Raw genomic sequence first — 24,044 nt, 5'->3', positions numbered from 1 at the left:
GAATTATCAGTATAGTTTCACGAATTATCAGTTAACCACACTTACTTAAATCAAGAAATAAAACATTATAAACTCCCTAGAAGCCCTCTCACATGCCCCTTTCCAGTCACTATTCCTTTCTCCCAAAAGATAACTATTATCCTGACTTCTAACACAACAGGTGAGTATTGCCTGTTTTTGAACCTTATATAAATGAAAGCATACAGTATGTTTTCTTTAGTCTCTTTTGTTCAACATGATTGTGAGATTCAAACATGCTTGCTGCACGTGGCTATAGTGCACCTTCACTGTTGGCTTACATTAAGCTGCTCTGAGCACACCATAATTTATCTATACTACTACTGATGGACTTTTGGATTGTTTCCAGTTTTTGATTATACAAACAATGCTTTAAAATTCTATGTGTTCAGCAACTCTTTCTGCTCACAGGTCCTGTACCCGTGCTTTAATAATAAAAACACCTTTTGCACTGAAAATAAAATAAAAATCCTGTGTGTTCTCAGGGTGCCTGAGTGGCTTAGTTGGTTAAGCATCCAACTCTTGGTTCCAACTCAGGTTATGATCTCAGGTCATGAGGTCAGGCTCCATGATCAGCACAAAGTCTGCTTAAGATTCTCTCTCTCTCTTTGCCCCTCCCCAAGCATGCACTCTAAAATAAAATAATCTTTAAAAAAAATTCTAGGTGGGCGCCTGAGTGGCTCAGTGGGTTAAAGCCTCTGCCTTCGGCTCGGGTCATGATCTCAGGGTCCTGGGATCGAGTCCCGCATCGGGCTCTCTGCTCAGTAGGGAGTCTGCCTCCCCCACCCCCTGCCTGCCTCTCTGCCTACTTGTGATCTCCCGTCTGTCAAATAAATAAATAAAATCTTTAAAAAAAAAAATTCTAGGTGTTCTGATGAATTTCTGTTAGTAGAACTGTTTGATCACTGGATATATTTCTACAGAATTTTAAAAAATTGCTCAGAGAGCAAAACACTGTACTTATCTGGAGGCAAATTCAGTTTTTTAAAAATAGTTTTAGTTGATGTTTTTCCTTCTCTCTGTATAGCAGCATTTTTAGTAATATTCAATCTCCTGCCCCAGCTGAAGACTGGAGATCTTAAAAATATATCCTTCATTCAACAAATATTTGAGTGCCTCTATCTGATAGGAAGAATTCTAAGATGACCCTTATCCTTTGTATAATTCCATCCCCTTTTTAATTTTTTTTTTTTTTAGATTTTTAAATGTTATTTATTTTTTGACAGAGATCTCAAGTAGGCAGAGAGGCAGGCAAGAAAGAGATGGGGAAGCAGTCTTTCCGCCGAACAGAGAGCCTGATGTGAGGCTCGATCCCAGGACCCTGAGATCATGATGTGAGTGGAAAGCAGGGGCTTACCCCACTGAGCCACTCAGGTGCCCCTAATTCCATCCCCTTTAAAGAGAACTTGTGCCCCTGATGAGCTTTCACTCCCATGATCAAGTTGCTTTAAGACAAAGGGATTTTGCAGATATGATTAATGTTACTAATCTTGAGTTGATTAAAAAAAAAAGGAGATTATCTGAGTGGTCAGACTTCATCACTTGAGCTCTTTAAATCTGGGTCTAGAGTTCTCAAACAGAGGAAGTCAGGGATTCAAACTCAGACATGTACTGCTGACCTGAAAGAAAACCAACAGCACTGCTGTGAACTGCCTCTGGAAGCCAAAGAGCATGAACCTACAGGCAGCCTTTTGTAAATGAGTAGTTGCAGCTAACAGCCGGCAAGAAAATGGGGACTACAGTACCACAACCATAAGGAACGAAATCCTGTCCACAACTTTAATAACTGTGGAGGGGGATCCAGATAAGAACAAGCAATACTTTGACTTCAGTCTTCTGACACCATGAGCAGAGAACTTGGCCACCTCTACCTAGACTTCTCACCTATGGAACTGAGTTAATAAATACTATTTTGAGCTGATGAATTTGGGCAATTTCTTAGGCATCACTAAACATGCCTCCTCTATTCCAGAAACTGTTCTAGTAGCACTGGGGTTACAGCAATGAACAAACTCAAGATAAAATACCTCACTGCACAAAGCTATACTGGAGGGAAAAGACAGTAAAAAACATACAAGTAGAGGTGCCTGGGTGGCTCAGATGGTTAAGTGTCTGCCTTTGGCTCAGGGCACGATCTCAGGGTCCTGGGATGGAGCCCAGCGCCGGGCTTCCTGCTCAGCAAGGAGCCTACTTCTCTGTCTCTTCCATGTTCCTGCTCCCGCCACCCACTACCCCAGTATCTGTATCTCTCAAAATAAATAAATAAAATCTTAAAAAAAAAACCCAACCACATAATTAATATGTATGGTATGTTAAAGTGATAGTGATAAGTGCTAAGGGAAAAAAATAGTGAAAGATCAGAGTAGATAATTGGAATTTAAATAGGGTAGATGTCTAGAAAATGCGTTACTGAGCAAATGGCTTTTACATAAAGATATGGAGAGGAATATGGGGAAAGAGAGTCTGAGATAAAGGGACGAGTAAGTGAAAAAGGTCATTAGGTACCATTAAAAAAAAAAAAGAAAGGAAGCTAATTAGGAACAGAATGAGGAAGGCAAAGAGAAGCAGGAGATCAAGTCAGAGTGAACTGGGGGAAGAGAACAGATGATACAGGATTTTGCATATTACAGTAAGAACTTCAGCTTTTATAGGTTAACGAGGAGAGGGCTAACATGATCTAACTTCCACTTTAAATGGATCACTTTGGCTAATGTGTTCAAAAAAGACTAAAGAGAGAGACAGGATAGAAACACAGGGACCAGTTTAGAAGGTATTCCAACAGAGGTGCCTGGATGGCTCAGTGGGTTAAAGCCTCTGCCTTTGGCTCAGGTCATGATCCCGGGGTCCTGGGATCAAGCCCCGCATTGGGCTCTCTGCTCAGCAGGGAGCCTGCTTCCTCCTCTCTCTCTGCCTACTTGTGATCTCTGTCTCTCAAGTAAATAAATAAAATCTTCAAAAAAAAAAAAGAAGGTATTCCAACAATCCAGACAAGAGATGATGGTGGCTTTGATCAGAATGGTGGCAAGAGGTCAGATCCTGGGATATACTCTGAAGGAAGAGCTGAAAGGATTTCCTGACATATGAGATGGAGGGATGCAAGATAAAGAGAGGAGGTAAGAAACACACCATGCTTTTGGGCTGATAAAACTCTGAGTATGGAACTGTTATTACTGAGATTTATTACTGAGATAGGGAAGACTGCAAAAGGTTTTATGGAGAATACCACTTAGTTTTAGATAATTTAAGTTCTCTGAATGGAGAATTCTTCATATTCAATAATACACTACCATACCAAAATACCATATAAAGTAACTGAAAACCATTTAAACTACATTCCATTTAAACTACAATAGTTTAAAAAAATAAGTACATTTGGCAAATTGGCCAAACTAACCTATAGTGAGATGGGACAGAGGCTAACAATGGAAATTATAGTCGGAAGTATATGCAATCTTCTGAGAGCCAAAAACTATTTTGTGTTTAAGAAACTGTGTTAAAGAAAATTGCTAATGAAGCAACAAAAGCAAGGTCTTTAAGGAGGTGGTTTTACCACTGCTGCTGTGGCCTGTGTCTTGCTGTCACCCAGACTCGCCACACTCTTGGGCCGCTGCTCAGTCTACCCGCCCGGCGTATCTAACATCCCATGTGCTATGTCACTTCATGCACGGTGCACACACCTCAAACACCCACCCAATATCTGGGTGCTGTGTAAGGGGAATGCCTGACTGATGCCGCAGGCACAGGCCAGCAGCTACTACTTTGATATGGCCTTCTTGCTTCTGCCTGTATCCATTTCTGTCAGGGACCACTGAAATTTTCCTATAAAAAAAAAAAAGTGGCTGGCACCCCCACAATTAAGTAACAATAATTAAAACTTTGCCTAACCTGAACAAATTTGTTGGTGAAGTATGTTAGAAGAAAAGGAAAAAATAACTAGCTACCATATTATTAACTGCTGATGGGCTCTCCAGCTTTTAGGAGATGGACTACATTTATAAGACGTGGACTTTTTGGGATGCCTGGTGGCTCAGTTAGGTAAGCTGCTGCCTTCAGCTTGGGTCATGATCCCAGGGTCTCGGCATCAAGTCCCACATCCAGCTCCTTGCTTGGCAGGGTACCTGCTTCTCTGCTTGCCACTCTGCCTGCTTGTGGGCGTGCTCTCTCTCTCTCTGACAAATAAATAAATAAAATCTTTAAAAAAAAAAAAAAGAGTAAAATTTGCCTTAAAAAAAAAAAAAACAACAAAACCTGGACTTTTTCTTGTAAAAATAATTTATCCACTGGGGGAGCAAAATACTGAAGAAATTATGAAGATAAGAAATGTCACACATACTAGTGATACAACACTCTAGTGTCTATCTGAATGTTCAAACTTCTAGTCACAATTATTAAAATGTTATAGCTTGGAGAGACCTCATGAACAGTCTAAGAAAAACAAAAAAAATGGAAGACAGAATGGACAGCTAATATATGCATTTTGAGTATTTCTAAAGAAAATTTCAAAACAAATGGAAGAGAAGTACTATTTAGAGAAGAGTTTTCTTGAGTGGAAGAATCCCAAATCTTTCAGAATGAGAAACCTCCATCATGTTAAAGGCAAAATTAAACAAAATACTTAGATGCAAACTTGTGAAACTTGTGAAAATGTAAATGTAATTTTCAAAATTTCAAAATTAAAGAATACCACAGATTTTCAGGAAGAAAAAGATTACCCACAAAATCAGGTTTCTCCCAAATGGCACAGAGTAAGAAAACACAATGGGATAGTTTATGTAAGATATTAAGGGGGAAAGGCTATGTGTGATTCAATAATTCTGTATTAACTCCTGTATGAGAGCAACACAATTCTTACTTATACAGGATTCCACTCCCTCTGAAAAAACATATTCAGAGATGTACTACTGAAAGATTAATCAAAATAGCACCTTTTGATGTGAAATGCACGGTATAGAAGTCTTGGTGATGAGCATGGAAATTAAATGTAGAAAGTCTGAATAATCAATAAAAATAAGGTTAAAGAGTATTGCAAAGATTAAAAATAATTCAGATTTTGATCCTGTAAAAAATGATTTTTAATAAAAATAATTAGGTTTAATAAAATAAGCAACAGGAGGGAGTCTTTTCAGGTAAAAAGAAAAGAACAACAAGCATTCCCAAAGATCTCGATATTCCACAGAGATTAAAAGAAAAACCCGCAAAAACAAATTCATAGATCAAGATTAAGTGTTTAGTCAGCACTATAGCACATGACGAATTGTCAAGCTCTCCTTAGTTTTCACCTACAAAGCATTTTTATAGATGATATAGAAAAGAGATGTTTGGTAGAATCTATGCATTTATGTGCCCTTATGACAAAGAAAGGAAGAATTAAAAGGACGAAGAGTTTTCTTAGAGGCTACTTACGCTTTACAGATGATGGAGTGCTGAACCTCAAACTCCAAGTTAGTAATAACAGGGCAGGTGTACACTCTGGTGGCTGAAATATCTGACGAATTTTCTTCTCCAGGAACAGGTTCGGTCTTCCAAGTTTTATTTAACTTTTCCATGTCCTCTTTCAGCTGGTCTAAGCACTGACTTAAAAATTCATGAGCATCCTAAGAAGGCACAATATCTTTAATCATAACATCTTTAATCAAAACATTTCCTATCACAATGATAGCTTGCTAACACTGTGACTTATACAACTAAAGCACTTGGAGGTCAGTACCATATGTGAAAAAGGTCAGATTTACTCTAACAATCTGGGGGTACATATTTTGTGAATAAGACTAAATGACACTGCAACTGGTGAATCACCTAATTTTACCTCTGAAACTAAGAATGCACTATATTACTATATAGTGTTGTATGTTATATTACACACACAACACATAGTGTCTTATTACAAAGACAACACTGTATGTTAACTGAACTGAATTTAAAGAAACATTAAAAAAAAGAATGACAGATTTTATATTCTTTTTTTTTTTTTTTTTTTTTTTTTTTTTAAAGATTTTATTTATTTATTTGAGAGAGAGACAGGGAGAGAGAGCATGAGTGAGGAGAAGGGCAGAGAGAGAAGCAGACTCCCCGTGGAGCTGGGAGCCCGATGCGGGACTCGATCCCGGGACTCCGAGATCATGACCTAAGCCGAAGGCAGTTGTCCAACCAACTGAGCCACCCAGGCGTCCCGACAGATTTTATATTCTTAACTACCAGTTGGATTAGCATGAATGAATAAATGAATTACTCCTTTAAGATAAAGTATTTTTTTCTAAAATAGCCTTTGTAGCTAAAAGAGCCTAAGCTCCTATTATGGCAAACGAGATTTGTATTTTTCAATATGATAAAATACACAGAAGAGTCTTGTTAACCCTTAACATAAGTCCTCAGGTCTTTCAACCTGTGATGAACACACGTACACAAATCTCATTTTAAAATGGAAATCAGACAATACACTGATATCATTTCAATTTCCCTTATCTCTAAAATGTTTAAAAACAATTAGTACTCACATTCTGCATATAACCAGAGAATCTCTCTGCCGTAGCGGAAATGGCATTTTTAACCTTCTTGAGTAAATCTTTTTTGGTTTCTGAATTACAGATATCTTTTTTAACAAGCAAGTGTGCAAAACGTCTGTTAAAAGAAGAGACAAGTTTGGTGTTCTTTTACAGAAGTTCGGTTAGCATATTTTAAAGACTGTTAGCAATGGCACATAAAACTTTTCAGTGTCTATAACTCTGCTATTCCATAATCAATAAGGTAAAAGGTTACTTAGTAAGAATGTAACACTTACCTGATAAGTGCATTGAGTGGAATTTTCTTCCATGGGATACCTTGCTTAAGCAAGTCATTTGCAAATGATTGAAGTGAAAAAAGAGATTGTAAGATAGCATTCATATAGCAGGTATTTCCCAAATTGGAGAAGCTGAAAATGAAAAAAAAATAGTACTGTTGAAGATTACAGTAATTCCTGACATATGTTCATTAAAGTAGGGGGTTCTCCAGTATAGCACACATCAGAATCACATGGAGGGCTTGTTAAAATACATATTGCTCGGCCCCAAATAGAAACTGTAGATCTAGACAGAGAGGGTACAAAACTGTGCATTTCTAACAGGACTCCAGTTGATACTGATGCTGTTGGTCTGGGGACCATACTTTGAGAACCACTGGATTATAAGATTATAATAAGGAAAATGATACATTTTCAAATGAATGGTAAAAATAACTGGGGACTTATGCAAAGAGCTATTTGTTCTTGTTTACAATTTTAATTTTTTCCCTGAGTTATAACTTAACTTATTTCTCTTTTGTATATCCCCAGAAGTAGAACAGCTGGGTCATAAGATATATGTGTTTAGGTTTAATGGGTATTGCCAAACACTTTTCTAAAGCAAACTTTTAAAAAAACTTTTATAAATATTTAAAAAATATTCCCTTGGGGCACCTGGGTGGCTCAGTGGGTTAAAGCCTCTGCCTTCGGCTCGAGTCATGATCCCAGGGTCCTGGTATCGAGCCCTGCATCAGGCTCTCTGTTCTGCAGGGAGCCTGCTTCCTCCTCTCTCTCTGCCTGCCTCTCTGCCTACTTGTAATCTCTGTCAAATAAATAAATAAAATCTTAAAAAAAAAATCCCAAACTCTCAAAAAAGTTGCACAAGAATATTCTTTATCCATATTCACCGACAGTTAATCTTCTGTAATATACACTTTACCATTTAATGCACCTCTCCCTTTATTCCTCCTGAACCACATGAAAGTAAGTTACATAGACCACAGCCCTTCAGCCCTAAATACTTCATGGTGTATTTCACAAGAACAAGAAGATTCTCTTATATAATCAAAGCAGATTTAGCAGCTTTATAAAATTTAATGCTGATATGCTCTTATCTAACATATATTGACATTTGTGAGGAATACAGCCTCCCCCACCCCCACCACTGGTTTTTAATGGACCATTCCTTTTGTTAGGTTTGCTATTTCCTCATGAAGAGATTCAGTTCAGGCTGGAAAAGCACGTAGTGACACAGTGATACTGTGTCCTTCCAAGGGTATCACACTCAGAGGCACATGATATTCCTGTGCTGATCACTGGTGATCGCAATTCTGAATACCCTGGAGAACTTCCACTTCAGACTATGATAAAGTATCAGGGTCTGGAATTATCCTACTATCATGGACAATGAAAAAAAACAGTGGACAAAACACTGAATAACAGGCCGCACCAAGACTGTGATCCTTAAGAGAAGGGAAACAAACGGTGTGCATACATCCATTATGCAGGGTTTCTGGCTGCAGTCAATTTGTGAACTCTGTCCGGGGAGGGGTACCCAAACAGAGCCTAGGAATCATGCTGTACTGAGTTGAAAGAAACTGGAGTTTGATAGGCTGAGGCTGCTAAGATTTCTGGGACAGACTACCTGAGAGGAGGGAGCTATACAAAGAACTCCAGAAATACACAGTCTGTTGAGTATTCGGCTGAATACCAGCCTGTGCATGCTTGCAGTAAAACTGCATGACACCAGTGAAGAACTTCAAGAAAAAGAATGATTACTGGGAAGCTATTAGCAGAATAATTCCAGATCTCATGCAGGACCCAAAACTGTCTGAGTTCCCACCAGAGTGGAGAGACTTAGGTGAACTCATAGGACATTACTAGAAATCCCAGAGGAGCCATGATTTAGAAAAGGAATTAAATTAGTCTTAGAATAAAGTCCACTCTAGATTTGACACTAAAGAGCTTAAACACATGTCTCAGAATAATCAAACCCAACTGCAGATATTAAAACAGCTACTATAAATATGCTTCAGGTGATGACAGGTGCAAAGGAAAACATTTAGCCTAAAAGGAAAGAAATAGAAGATACAAAAGAGCCCCAAATTAATTTTAGAGATGGAAAACACAACGGATGAAAATATTGTTGAATGAGATTACCAGCAGATGAAACACTGAAGAAAATACCAGTGAACTTGGGGACACAGCAACTTAAAATATAAAAAGTGAAGTATCTATATATTTTATGTAATACACAAAATTCAGATTAAAGTATTATAATTCAAAAACAAAATATTAAATATAACATTACACTTTAACATATTCCATTTTATATATTTGAAAGTTTATTTATACATATAAGCAACATGTATTTTATTATTTCTCATTTTTTTCATAAAAAACAAAAGATAGAATGCTATACAGTGTATACTCTTTAGTGACTTTTTTAACTAAACACATACTTTGTTATTTTCAGGTTTCTTTTTTAAAATTATAGCCATCTTAGTGAGTGCAAAATGGTATCTCATTTTGGCTTTGAGTTCATATACCTTCTTCAACTTTTTATACTTTCTTTTTCAGAGTTGCACAATTTTCCCTTGTTTCTAGAAATCTGCCCATTTCATCCAGTTATCTAATTTGGTGGTGAAATCATAGTATTGTCTTAAAATCATTCTTATTTTGGTAAGGTTGGTGGTAATATACTAACTTCTGTTTCTGATTTTAGTTATGTGAATCTTATCAGTTTAGATAAAAGGTCTGTTGATCTTTTCAAAGAATCAATTTCTGGTTTTGTTGGTTTTTGTACTTCTCTTGTATTTCCAGTCTCTATTTTATTTCTCTCTAATCTTCCTTCTGATAACTTTTGGGTTTAGTTTGGTCTTCTTGTTCTACCTCCTGAAGGTGTAAAGTTAGGTTATTGATTTGAGGTCATTTTTTAAAAATCATGATAAAATACACATAAAATTTACCATTTAACCATTTTTATAAAAAAATTTTTAAAGCAAACTCTATGCTGAATAGGGCTCAAACTCATGACCCAGAGATCACGAGTCACATGCATGCCCTACTGAATGAGCCAGCCAGGCGCTCCACTATTTTAAGGTTCACAGTTTCAGACCCATCAAGTACACTCACAATATTGTATAGCTATCACCACTATCAACCTCCAGAACTGTTCCATTTTCTGGCATTGAAACTCTGTACCCAATTAACAATAATTCCCTATTGCCCTCTCCTTGGCAATCACCACTCTACTTTCTGACTCTATGAATATGACTATTCTAGGTAATTCATGTAAGTGAAATCATACAGTTTTTGTCCTTTGGTGACCAGCTTATTTCACTTAGCCTGTCTTTAAGTTTCATCCATATTGTACCATGTGTCAGAATTTCTTTCCTATTTAAAGTTAAACAGGGGGCACCTCGGTGGCTTAGTCAGTTGATTGTCTTTTTTTGGCTTAGGTTGTGATCCCAGGGTCCTGGGATAGAGTCCCGAATCAGGATCCTTGCTGGTCAGGAAGCCTGCTTCTCCCTCTGCCTCTGCTGCTCCCCCTGCTGGTGTTCTCTCTCTTTCAAATAAATAATTGAAATCTTTTTTTAAAAACTGGTTAAATAAAGCTAAATAGTATTCCCTTATATGTATAAAACACATTTGGTTTATTTACTCATGCACTGGACACTTGGGTTGCCTTCACCTTTAGGTGAAACATGGATGTATAAATATCTGTTCAAGTCGCTGCTCTCAATTCTTTTGGATATATACCCAGAAACAGACTTGCTGGATCATATGGTAATTCTACTTTTAATTCTTTGAGGAACTGCTATACTATTTTCCATAGCAGCTGCACCATTTTACATTCCACCAGCAAAGTCCAAGGGTTCTCTCTTCTTCACAGCTTCACCAACATTTCTTTTTTAATGTAGGTGTTTCCTACTACTGATATCCCTCTGAGCACTGCTTCTGCTGCATCCCATCAATTCTGGCATGCTGCTAGAGCTTTCATTCATCTCTAAATATTTTAAAATTTCCCTTGTGATTTCTTCTTTGACATTACTGGTTAAGAGTGTGTTACTTAATTTCTACATATTTCCAGTTTTCCATCTGTAACTGATTTCCAGCTTCATTTTATTGTGGTTCAAAAAGATACTTTTGATGATTTCAAACCTTTAAAATTGAAACTTATTTTGCGGCCTAACATATGGTCTCTCCTAGAGAACGTTTCATGTCCATTTGAGAAGAATGTGTATTGTGTTGTTGTGGGGTGGAGTGTTCTATATATATCCATAAGATCTAGGAAATTTATAGTGTTGCTCAAATCCTATATTTTCTTAATGATTTTTCTGCTTACATATTCTATCCATTATTGAAGGTGGAGTACTGATCATATTCAGCTATTATTTTACAACTGTTTTTCTCTCTGCAATTTATTTAAACATCTTGCCTATTGTGTTGCCTGAGTGACTCAGTCGGTTAAACATCTGACTCTTGACTTCTGCATAGGTGATTATCTCAGGGTCGTGAGATCGAGCCTCCTATCAGGCTTTGAGCCTGCTTATGATTCTCTACCTCTCCCCACTGCTTGCATGTGCACACTTAGTCTCTCTAAAAAAAAAGAGCTCAGAGAAAAGAAACAGGTAAGCAGAGAATAAAGTGAAATACTTTCACTGCAAATTTTATGTTATTATCTGCTAAGACATTAAGCATATATATTACAATGAATAAGCCAAACTGGAAGATGTCACTCATTCAAGTAAAAAACATGGATGTATAAAGCTGGTACAAAAACAGTAATTTGAGTAATACTGAAAACAAGCTGATAGTCTGAGGAGAGCAATTGGGTAATAAAACATTTCAAAGTGCCTTCCTTTAATCTAAACGAAAATACACTTCCAAGAATTTATCCTATAGAAAAGTTTCAATAAATTTTAAAAAGATATGTATATGAGAATGTTCATTCTAGCCTAGATTGTAAAGGGAAATCTAAATGCATACTAACATGGTTGAAGGTTATGTATTAATATATAAGGAAGGGGGCACCTGGGTGGCTGTTTTTAAGCATCTACCTTCGGCTCAGGTCATGATCCCAGGGTCCTGGGACTGAGCCCTGCATTGGGCTCCCTGCTCAATGCGAAGCCTGCTTCTCCCTCTCCCACCCCGGCAGTTTCTGTTCCCTCTTGCTGTGTTTCTCTCTGTCAAATAAATAAATAAAATCTTAAAAAAAAAATATATATATATATATATATACACACACACACACACCCATGATTAATGTGGAGTGATAAAATTAGGGAAGAGAGAATAGAGCAAAGTGGTTAAGAATGCAAGTGGAGGGGAGCCTGGGTGGCTCAGTCAGTTGAACATTCAGCTCTTTTTTTTTTGGCTCAGTCATGATTGATTCATCTCAGGGTATGAAATCAAGCTCTGTACCAGGCTCTGGACTCATTGTGGAGTCTGTTTGAGATTCCCTCTTTTCCTTTCCCTCTGCTCCTCCTCCTGCTCATGCATGTCTACTCTTTCTTTCTTTAAAAATAAATAAAATCTTAAAAAAAAAAAAAAAAAGAATGCAAGTGAAGTCCAACTGACTAGATTTACTACTGCTGTATCACTGACTGCATCACCTTGAGAAAGTTAACTTTTCTAAGCCTTGGTTACTTCATTTGTGAAAGCAGATTTTTGATACATCTAGCTCACAGAGGGGCTGTGAGGATTTAAAGAAAAAAATCTATTTAAACACTTAGCACACAGTATTTGTCATTAACAAACACTTCAAGGAAGACTGCTACTATTATTATTACAGTTATTAATTATGATCTCTTTTTTATGTATTTAATAAAATTTTAGCATGAAGGGGATGGAGGAGGTTATACATAAAATAGTGTTGAAGTATCTCAGCAGTATGACAAAGTGTATGTGATCGGAGAATACGCATTTTCTACTTTTTCTACTTAATGATTAGTATGGTCTATACAAGCACTTTTTTTCGAAGTTCAAAAACTGCAGACTAGATAATGGAGTTATCATTACTTATGGTGTGATAAATCTTTAATAAGTGAGTGCATATTTGAGAACTATAATTAATATGACTCCTTTCATAATTTTTTTAAAAGTGTTTATTTATTTATTTGACAGAGATCACAAGTAGGCAGAGAGGCAGGCAGAGAGAGAGGAAGGGAAGCAGGCTCCCTGCCAAGCAGAGAGCCCGATGCGGGGCTCGATCGAGGGAACCTGGGATCATGACCTGAGCCAAAGGCAGAGGCTTTAATCCACTGAGCCACGCAGGCGCCCCTCATCGTTTTTTTTTTTTTTTTTTTTAAAGATTTTATTTATTTATTTGACAGACAGAGATTACAAGTAGGCAGTGAGGCAGGCAGAGAGAGGAGGAAGCAGGCTACCTGCTAAGCAGAGAACCTGATGCGGGGCTCAATCCCGGGACCCTGAGATCATGACCTGAGCCGAAGGCAGAGGCTTTAACCCACTGAGCCACTCAGGCACCCCTCCTTTAATCATTTTTTTGACATCAAGCAAAATATACTTCAGTTAATGACTTAATAAAAAGAAAGCAAACTATAAAGAATTTACCTACCCCTGCAGTTGCTGCTGTTGGTGAGAGGAAAGGGGCACTCTTGGTTTGTTCCAGCCAGTGTAATCCTGGTTACACCTCAGTTTTTTAACAGAAAGAGGAGCTGGTTGAGGAAGAAATCCCAAACTTCTTTTGGCAGAGGGAGTTTGGCTTGAAACATTAGTCCTATAAAAAAGAACAAATAGTGCATTAGCAAAACAATTTTGCATGTTATTTTTTCCCCTAGCAGATTCAGAGAAGTCAGTATCTGGGGGAAAAAAAAAAATCCTAAACTTAAAGAAATATTAGTAATAATGGTCACCTCTGAAAAAACTCCCCAAGTGTAAATTAGCAAGTCTGTCAATAGACAGCCGAAGAGGCATATGATACGATATCTACTTAACCTATCATTATTCATAACTTGAGAAAAACTGTAATATAGTTTTACTTTGCTATTTACTTTTACTCACTTAATGGATGTGATACATCAGCTTTCCTAGTCTTAAAAACATTGACGCAGTTATTTTTTTCCTATTACAAATAACGACACAAAAATACTCTTTTACATCATCTCCTGGAGAACTTCCTTTAGTTTATATGCTTAGAAGTGAAAATGTGAGGAATAAGCATTTTTAATTTTTACTTTTCTGAGACCTTGATTGTTTTCCAAAAACGCTGTACCAATTTTCATTTCCACTAACAGTGAACTGCCATTTCACATGGTTTCCATTAATGAGTGAAACTGATCTCACTGTTGTTCTATTTTGCATATTCCTGATTACTGCTGAAGTTGAACATAGTTTTACAATTGTTATTCTCTGAACTGCTTCTCTGTACCCTTAGTTTTATATAGGGTTCTTAATGATCTGTATTTCATATTCTATGTATTTTCCATGTATTTCATATTCTAATATGTATTTCCGTGTATTTCATATTCTAATCCTTTGTCTATTTTATGTTCTAAGGTTTTTGGTTTTTTTGTTTTTTTTTTTTAAAGATTTTATTTATTTATTTGACAGAGAGAGATCACAAGTAGGCAGAGAAGCAGGAAGAGAGAGAGAGAGGAGGAAGCCGACTCCTTGCAGAGCAGAGAGCCCGATGCGGGACTCGATCCCAGAACCCTGAGATCATGACCTGAGCCGAAGGCAGCGGCTTAATCCACTGAGCCACCCAGGCGCCCGGTTTTTGAGTTTTTTTAAGATTTTATTTATTGACAGAGAGCACAAGCAGGGGGAGTGGCAGGCAGAGGAAAAGGGAGAAGCAGGCTCCTTTGCTGAGCAGGGAGCAGGCTGTGGGTCTTGATCACAGGACACTGGCATCACAACCTGAGCTAAAGGCAACGCTTATCCGAATAAGCCATGCAGGAGCCCTGTATATGTTTTAAGCCTTTACACAGTTTTTAATCAACCTTTTACGTTTTTTTTCTTTCAGAATTCAGTTTTTACTGGTTGTTCTGAAGATCAGTAGACATTTCAATTTGTATACAATTCTTAGTGTATGTACCAAAAATCTAAAAAATCATGTAGTTGTTAATTATTTTCTAAAATTTCTTCCAGTGACCTTCCAGCTTAAAATTTGAAGACAAATTTTCCTTAATCAAGTACCAATTTATGATAACTAATACCTAATAATTTTTCTTACCAAGTACCAATATCTTCAAAAGTTGATATGCTGTTACACTGTTAAGTCCCACTAATTTGCAATTTAATATCATATACTCTACATTCTCAAATTTTCAATCTTGCACAGCACATTAACAAGGTTACTAGGAAAACTGGATTGCCAGGACCAAGATGTTACAGAGTGTACAAAATTCTGACACAGGGAGCCAGGATCAAGAAGTAGTTTTCTTTAGGAAAAAATTCTACCAAAAACATGGGAAAAGAGTAATTTAAAATGTTCATGACCTATTAAATGCATGACTGACTCCAAACTGCCATTTAGTATGCTTGGTATTATAGGTTAGAAAAAGTATCCCATCTATGGAATGTTAAGCTGACACCCAAGACAATAAAAGCCTTCTATATTTGATATCCCACTACTTTCTGGCTGTACCAAGAAACAATTAGCAAATGATCTAACCTCTTAAAAAAATCACACTTAAAAAAATGGGATGTGGTGGGATTTCCTCCTTAAATATGTTTCTAAAGATACTAAAAAACTTGCATTTATAATATAAGTGATAAAAATCTTTCTCTAGATTATACAAGAAAGGGAGAAAGGGACCACTGATAAGACATGGTTTATGGTTATTAATCAGATGTGGCTTTCTCTCCTGCTTCATCTGAGGCTGGACACTCCTCATTTTTAGCCTCTCCATTTTTTTTTTTTTTTAAAAAGCTTTTAATTATTTATTTGACAGAGAGAGAGAGCGTGAGCGCGCGCCCAAGCAGAGGGAGCTACAAAGAAGGAGAAGGAGGACCCCCACTAAGCAGGGAGCCCAACACAGGGCTCAATCCCAGAACCCTGGGCTCACAACCAGAGCCAAAGGCAATGTTTAACTAAATGAGCTACCCAGAGGCCCCAGTTTCTGTTTTCTGCAGGTAAGTCTTTTGTTTACTGGTTAGTCACTTTAGCCTGTTTCACTCTGCTTCCCTTTTCTCCTTTTGTTTCAACTTTTTTTTTGTCTGAAGATTAATCCTTTCCTACTGCCTTTTTCTGGCTTTATTAGCAGGTTTCCCCTCCTCTGCTGCCTCCTTGGCACCCCCCCCCCGACACACACACACAGAGCTGACCTCCCTCTTGGGCATCCTGGTGGCAAGCCACAGTGCAACTAGAGCCTCTTTCCAAAGCTGGGCTGCCTGGCCACTGCCCTATGGTTTCAATTTTTGTGTCAATTTTTGTCTGTAAAGTCAAGTCACAGAATATTTTCCTATTATTTTCTCCTAAAAGTTTTTTTTTTTAATTTTTTTAAAGATTTTTATTTATTTATTTGACAGAGAGCACAAGCAGGGAGCAGGAGAGGGAGAAACAGGCTCCCTGCTGGTAGGGAGCCCAATGTAGGACTTGATTCCAGGACCTTGGGATCATAAGCTGAGCCAAAAGCAGACACTTAACAACCCAGGAGCCCCTCTCCTAAAACATTTAATTCTCATCTTCCTACTACTTAGGTCTTTAATCTCCTTAGATTTTCTTTTTTTAAGATTTTATTTGTAAGTAATCTCTACGCTCAATGCAGGTCTGGTACTCACAAATCCAAGATTAAGGGTCACATGCTCTACTGACTGAACCAGCTAGGTGCCCTTACCCTACAATTTATCATTAGCTTTCTATTAGTTTTATCTTACTGTGCATTACTACATAGAGCAAGGTGTATTTGCTTCCATCTTTTTTCATCTTTATATTGTAATTGTTTCTTTTTTTTTTTTTTTAAGATTTTTATTTATTTATTTGATAGAGAGAGATCACAAGTAGACAGAGAGGCAGGCAGAGAGAGAGAGGAAGGGTAGCAGGCTTCCCGCCGAGCAGAGAGCCCGATGTGGGACTCTATCCCAGGGCCCTGAGATCATGACCTGAGCCAAAGGCAGCAGCTTAACCCACTGAGCCACCCAGGTGCCCCTGTAATTGTTTCTTTAAAATAGCATATAGATTACTTTTCTTCCTTTAAAATGCAGTCTTTCTCTTTTTTTTAATTCCCCTCCAGTCTTTCTCTTTAACTGGAACATTTTGTATTTATATTTAACGTCATGATTGATTTGGACTAGTAACCTTTTTTTTGGATTAGTAACTTTTAATATCCATGTACTAATTCTCTCACTTTTGTCATTTCTGAGTACTTATTAATTTTTCTCCTCCATATGAGTTGTATTTTTCTGCTTGTTGTCTGCCTAGTATGTTTTCTTGGATGTCAAACATGGAAAATTTTATCTTATTGGGTGCTAGATATTTTTGATTTCTATAAACATTCTGGAATTCTGCTCTGAGATGTGATTAGGTTACCTGGAAACAGTATGTTATTTTGGGGTCTTTGCTTTTAAGGTTTCTTATATGGGAACAGAGCAGCAGTTAGTTCAGGGATAGATTTCCTTGCCAATGAGGCAAGACCTTTCTTAGCACGCAAACTCCTGCTATCAGGAAAACGAATGATGTCTGGCTTTATGTGAACTTCAGTATTATTCCCTTAGATCCTGTGGGTACTTCCTTCCCAGGCCTTGGCTAGTTTTCTCTCCTGTATAAGCTGATTAGCAGTCAACTAAATACTCAAGGGGGACCCTCTTCAGATCTCTGCCATTCTTGCTCTGTGCAGTTATCCCCTCTCGTCTCTGTTCTGTGAATTCCAGATGCCTTGGCCTCCCACGACTCCTAGTTCCATATCCTCAATCAGGAAGAGCACAGGGCTCTGCCTGGTTCCTCCTTCTTACATGGAAGCCAAAAGAACTTTCTCTAAGAAGCAACGTGGGGCAGTCATAAGGCTAATTTCATTTGTTTCCCATCTCTCATGGATTACTGTCCTTCACTGCCTCATGTCCAATGTCATGAGACCCGTAATATTTAATGCATTTTGTCCAGGTCCTCAGTTGCTTCATGAAGGAAGGCAAATCTGGTCCCTCTTACTCCATCTTGGCCAGAAGCGGAAGTTACCTTTAACTTTTTAATAAGTGTTACTTGAGTTCTCAAAAGTAACTTAAAATGTATTAATTGCCCTACACTCTACCTCACTCCTATACTTCTCCTTATTGTCTAATATTTTATTAATTTTTTTGCTTTCAAGCCTATTGTATCCTCATTTTATAAAAACTATCAAACTATTTAGATGTATAAAATAATCCCTAATGGATATTAGTAATAGTAGTTGCCTCTGGAAAAATAAACAACTAGGAATTAAAATAGAAAGGGAGATTTACTTTCCACTGTACATACCCTGCAACTTCTGAAATTTCTACCATATGCACTTATTAATTATACAAAAGAATTTTAAAAGTATTTAGATATTTAAATATGCTTTTATAATTTTTTTGCTGATATTTTCATTCCTTCCTTTGTTCAGTTTGCTTCTTGCAGAATAAACTGTCTCTGTATCTAAAAACAGCATTATTTGTCTGCACTCTTGAATTTTAGTTTAGCTGGTTATAGAATTCTTTTATGCTATTATTCCAGTGTCTTCCGTTTTTGTTGTTGCAAATGTCAATCTCCTTTCCCTTTATAAATGATGTATTTTCCTTCAAGGAGCTTTTAAAATTTCATCTACAATGTGGATTTTTTTTTTTTTTTTTTAGTATCTGCTGTTTGGTATTTGCTAAAGCTTTTCACTGTGTGGACTTTCATCATTTTCATCCATTGTTTCTCTGACAAATTCTTTGTCTTTATGTTCCTTGGCCTTATTTTCTCCAAAATGCTATTAAGACATGGAAGATAGGGGTGCCTGGGTGGCTTAGTTGGCTAAGCCTCTGATCTAGGTTTCAGCTCAGGTCATCATCTCATGATTGTCAGATAGAGCCCTACATCCAGCTCTGTGCTCAATGGTGAATCTGCTTAAGAATCTCTCTCTCCCTCTACCCTCCCTCCCCTCCCACCTGGCACATGCGCTTTCTCTAAAATAAATCTTTAAAAAAAAAAGGCGGGGGGGCCCCTGGGTGGCTCAGTGGGTTAAAGTCTCTGCCTTCGGCTCAGGTCATGATCCCAGGGTCCTGGGATCGAGCCCCAAATCAGGCTCTCTGCTCAGCAGGGAGCCTGCTTCCTCCTCTCTCTCTGCTTGCCTCTCTGCTTACCTGTGATCTCTGTCAGTCAAATAAATAAATAAAATCTTTTAAAAAAATAAAAAAATAAAAAAAGACATGGAGGATATACCATAGAGCCCAACATAACTCTCCTCATTTCACTACACACTTAACACTTTCTGTGTTGCATTCCACAATCAGGCACTCCTGACTTATTTAGTAGTTGCCACAGTGTGGACCTCTAAGCTGCATGGGACTTTAGAGATTCAGAATTCCTGCCCCTATGCAGGTAACACAAATGCCAGTCACTGAAATTCCCATTTCTGTGTATTTACACTCTGCTTAGGGAGCATTAGGCAAGCAGCACATTTATGGTTCCAAACCCAAAGTGTTTAGCCTTGGCTTATCAGCACAGAGAGCAGTTCTGAATTTGTAGCTTTATATAAGAAATGAAATTCTGGCCTGGGGTCATGTTCAGTTCCCAATCTCATGCTGGTTTTCTAAACACTTGATTCTAGTCTGTTTTCCATGTGCCTTATGAGGTCAGTCTTTACTCAGTATCAGATTTTTCTCACTGATTTGGAAATTTTCACTTCATCTTTGAACAAAGCTTTGCATTAAAAAAAAATTTATTTCCCTTAGCCAACCTGATGTACAGTGAATTCTATTATTTTGAGGGGAATCTGTACATTTAATTATTTACAAACTAAATTTAGTTTTTGTAAAAACTTGGATTCCTTTAAGTTTATTTATTTATTTTTAGTTTAATTCTTTAAAAAAGATTTTATTTGACAGAGAGGTAGTAAGAGAATGCAAATAGACAGAGCCACAGGCAGAGGTACAGAAGCAAGCAGGCTCTCTCTGCTATACAAGGAGCCCTATGTGGGGCTTGATTCCAGGACGCTGGGATTATGACCTGAGCCAGGACGCTGGGATTATGACCTGAGCGGAAGTCAGCCACTTAACTGAATGAGACACCCAGGCACCACTAAGAATCTTCTAATAAGCAGATATATATCTTTCTCTTAAATCCAAATAACTTAGTTACATGCAGTTATAAAGTGCAGTTATAAAGTGAAATACCACCCAAGACTGAATATACCTAAAAACACAGTATCAAATTCTTTACTTCACCTCAATCATTTGAGGGTTTTATTTTTTAACTACTTTGAAATGCTACTAAAAAACAAAGTATCCATAAGTCATTATATAGCCTATCTATTATACATCACCATTACACTTACCTTTTTGTATTTACCACTGTCCCTCTGGACTACATTCCAAGATCATACCTTCTTCACAAGTACTCAGCAGTTGTCTTGTATATTTATATTCAGTAAGTCTCAAAAAAAAAATTAAACTTTATCTATAGGATCAGCAATTAAATTTCTGAACAGCCTTTTTCAGTAAAAGATATTAATTGTAAAAATGTGTACAACTTGTTTTTTTAAAGAAAATGTCTCAACTTTTGGTAGTAGCTTAACAAATACACAGGCAACGAAGGGCAGTTCAAAAATGCCTTAGGAGAGATCTTAGTATGTTCATCACTTGGCATGATAGAAAATACACTGGTCTAGAATGTGATCACTTTGCCAGTCACAACCTGTGGCCTCAGTACAAATCTCCCTAGACCTCACAGTTTATTCATTTGTTGATGAACATAAAAAAAAAATTTTTTTTTCAAAGAAACATCTGAAAATTAAAACATTTCTATAGTACTATCTAACTAAAATGTCATTGAGTCTCGGATTCTCATCAATTTTGTCATTTTAAAGTACTCTCTAAGCCCATAATGGACAGCCTACCCCCTTAATTCAATATTCTTTTTTTTTTTTTTTTTTTTAAAGATTTTATTTATTTATCAGAGAGAGAGAGAGGGAAGAGAGCGAGCACAGGCAGACAGAACGGCAGGCAGAGGCAGAGGGAGAAGCAGGCTCTCTGCTGAGCAAGGAGCCCGATGTGGGACTCGATCCCAGGATGCTGGGATCATGACCTGAGCTGAAGGCAGCTGCTTAACCAACTGAGCCACCCAGGCGTCCCTTAATTCAATATTCTGAAGAAGAGAGCACTTCAAGTTCTTCACAAGGTATATAACCAACACATACCTGTCTAAATTAGTGCTACCAGAGGTGTAGTCCTTGGATCCAGTTCTGCTACCATAAAAGGATGATGACTGTAAAGGTATAAGCCCTTAAAGAAAAAGGTAAAATTTAATTCCTGAATCAACCATTCAAGTTCACTTAGTCATAAAATTATGCATTAGGCCTGTTCATATTTAACTCTTTTCCCCCCTTTTTCTTCATCAAAGTAATATAGATGCATGTTAAAAGATCAACACTTTGGAAATGCTATTAACAGCAAAGAACATTCTCCTGCCCCAAAACTCTACAAATTATGCTTCTAAATTCTAACCATTTTTTAAAACTTAAGTTTTCCTCATTTCTTTCATATAGATAGTTTCTACTATTTAATTTATTCATTATAAACAGTTATCAGTTACCTCCACTATGAAAAATTAGAATTTCTCATTTACATCACCCCATTCTTGTTCTCTTCTCTCCTTATTCTCTTGTTAGTTTCACTAATTACCTTTGTAACTTTAACACACTTAAAGCTTCTACATTTGGTTCTATGAACCTTCTTATCACATGACCACTTACTTCCTTCTCCCTCCTCTTCCACATCAACTTTTCAAAGACATACCTTAACTTCAACATTATTAAGGCTTATTATATCTTTAAGCATTCTGTTTTCTAATTACAGGTTGATTATAAAAGCTGAAAACCCGTAAGTGGAGTTAATGTGATGTATTATTAATTCAGAGGTAAGAATTATATTAGATCCTTTTTTCTGGAGGAGTTGGATCTCACAATCCTATACCACTAAAAGAAGAAGGTTCCTAGAGTCCTAATCAAATGGATTCTCTTAAACTCTCAAAATCATGCCATATTTTAGTTTGCTTCAATTTAATTTCCAGCTGACATATAACATTCAAATGAATGCCACACAGATGAGTCTCTAAGGAGTTCAGAGGATCAGAGAGGTATGTTAAATGTGGGAAACACTGACATCAACTCGTGGACTGTCTTTTAGTTTTTGTAAAAACAGCATGAGCTTAACAAGATGAGCTTAACAACTGCTTTAGGCCATAATTCCAAGATCTTCTGGAACTTCTAACATGTAACAACACTGATAAAATTCAGCTTCAGCCCCTTTAACTCCTTGGATTCACTCTATGATCCAGGTACTTTTGATAATGAGAGTTTAATTTTAGGCAGTTAAACAGGGAAGAAGGTAAAGGTTAGATTCTTTGTTAAAAGAATAAAAATTCCCTTACATTTCTAATACTTTAGCCAAGTACTGGATACAAATTAGGCACCTAATAACTAGTACTGAATCAAGCAGTACTCCTGAATAATGTAGAGAGGTATGTCTCAGTTTAGGTTTTTATTTCTAGTCTAAAACAACACATCATATAATAAATGAGGATCTTATATTAAGACCAAATACTTACCTGATGTCCTATTCTCTTCTGACTGTTTCAAACTCAGCTGCTTCTCTCTACTGCTGGTTAAATACTTTCTGGAAGGATCTGTCATAGCCTTGTTGTTCCTACAGTTAATGATTTAGTTCAATATATATATATATATATATATATATATATATATACACACACACACACACACACATATACACACGCATATACACACACACAGGTGTATAAAGACATAGTTATCATTTCAGAATATTTACATTTCACATACAGTTAAAAATTTCTTAAGTCGCATTTCCCCCATCTATTATTCCCAAATACTTGAACCTACACAAGTGGAATGGGACCAGTCAGAGATATGCTTGTACTTTGATTAAAAGTGCTAATTTTAGGACCACCATCGTGCATAAAGCCTGTGGCACATGATGCAGATACTCTACCCAGATTCCCTCTTACCCCATTTTTGTGTCCTCTCTTCCACGCCAATTTAGGTATGTATTTGACAGCGAGTACTTAGGGTTTTCACAGACTGTCCTCAAGCTACTAGAGATCCTTTGCCTACACTCTGAGAGAATCACAGGTAAGGTCAAAGAGCCCAGCTCGCTTACCTTGGATTAGAAAAAGTTAAAGTGAAAAAAAATTTTTTTTTTTTAAGGTGAAATTTATATAACAGATTTTCTCTCTGGAATTAGATCAACCTCTTTATTTATTTATTTTTTTTGAAGATTTTATTTATTTATTTGACAGAGAGAGATCACAGTAGGCAAAGAGGCAGGCAGAGAGGGGGGGGGGGGGAAGCAGGCTCCCTGCTGAGCAGAAAGCCCGATGTGGGGCTTGATCCCAGAACCCTGAGATTATGACCTGAGCCAAAGGCAGAGGCTTAACCCACTGAGCCACCCAGGCATCCCATAGATAAACTTCTGTTATATAAACCTCTGCTTGATTTTCGTGTGAGAACACACTCAGGCTTAATTCTGACTTGCTTTCCCCACTCCCTTCCTGGTATCCCCTGGGTGTACTTTCTTAATAAAATCTCCATTTCAGCGTCTGCTTCTGGAGAACTTGATCTACAACAGCTGGTTCTAGAAATGGGCCTAGGAAGCACATGTCTATGGAGAGTATTTTGGAACTGGACTACTTATTTGACAATAGCAACAGAAATCCCACTGCTGGCGATAACACCTTTGGGACCTTATAGTTTACAATTACCGTGATTTTTCATCTGTAGTGAACTGGGATGGGATAAACGAGAAGAGAATATGGCTCATGCAGTATCTCTAGCATTTAAGAAATGTGGTAGATCACACAATGGATCTTATTGGGGTTACAGAAATGGTCTAAAACTAGATTATGGTCACAATTGCACAACTCAATAAATTTACCCCAAATTACTGAACTGTACATTTTAAACAAGTACATTTTATTTTTAAAATATTAAAATAAATATTAATATTAAATTTTAAAAATTTAAAATACATCCCAAATTATTCCTTTCTTTGACCCTAGATCCCCCATCAAGAAACGCCATCTAATCTATTTTCCTATTCCTTAATGGGCCTG

The 24,044-nt window shown here is 37.2% G+C and overlaps 1 protein-coding gene across 5 annotated transcripts in view; it reads right to left on the bottom strand.

Moving 5' to 3' along the window:
* The window catches only part of USP37 (ubiquitin specific peptidase 37), an 86,650-nt gene that overhangs the window by 36,541 nt on the left and 26,065 nt on the right, over positions 1 to 24,044 (bottom strand). For all 5 annotated transcript variants that reach the window (XM_059168050.1, XM_059168049.1, XM_059168046.1 and 2 more), the window contains 6 exons: positions 22,506 to 22,603; positions 21,097 to 21,181; positions 13,359 to 13,520; positions 6,797 to 6,928; positions 6,513 to 6,636; positions 5,422 to 5,612 (listed from right to left, as the gene is read on the bottom strand). In XM_059168050.1, the coding sequence (XP_059024033.1) occupies positions 5,422 to 5,612; positions 6,513 to 6,636; positions 6,797 to 6,928; positions 13,359 to 13,520; positions 21,097 to 21,181; positions 22,506 to 22,603 (792 nt within the window). The remainder of the gene's footprint in view (positions 1 to 5,421; positions 5,613 to 6,512; positions 6,637 to 6,796; positions 6,929 to 13,358; positions 13,521 to 21,096; positions 21,182 to 22,505; positions 22,604 to 24,044) is intronic.

This window comes from Mustela lutreola, chromosome 3 (assembly GCF_030435805.1).
Source record: "Mustela lutreola isolate mMusLut2 chromosome 3, mMusLut2.pri, whole genome shotgun sequence".
Classification (NCBI taxonomy): domain Eukaryota; kingdom Metazoa; phylum Chordata; class Mammalia; order Carnivora; family Mustelidae; genus Mustela; species Mustela lutreola.
Note: the sequence above shows the minus strand (reverse complement) of the source record. Positions and strands in the feature narration are given on the sequence as shown.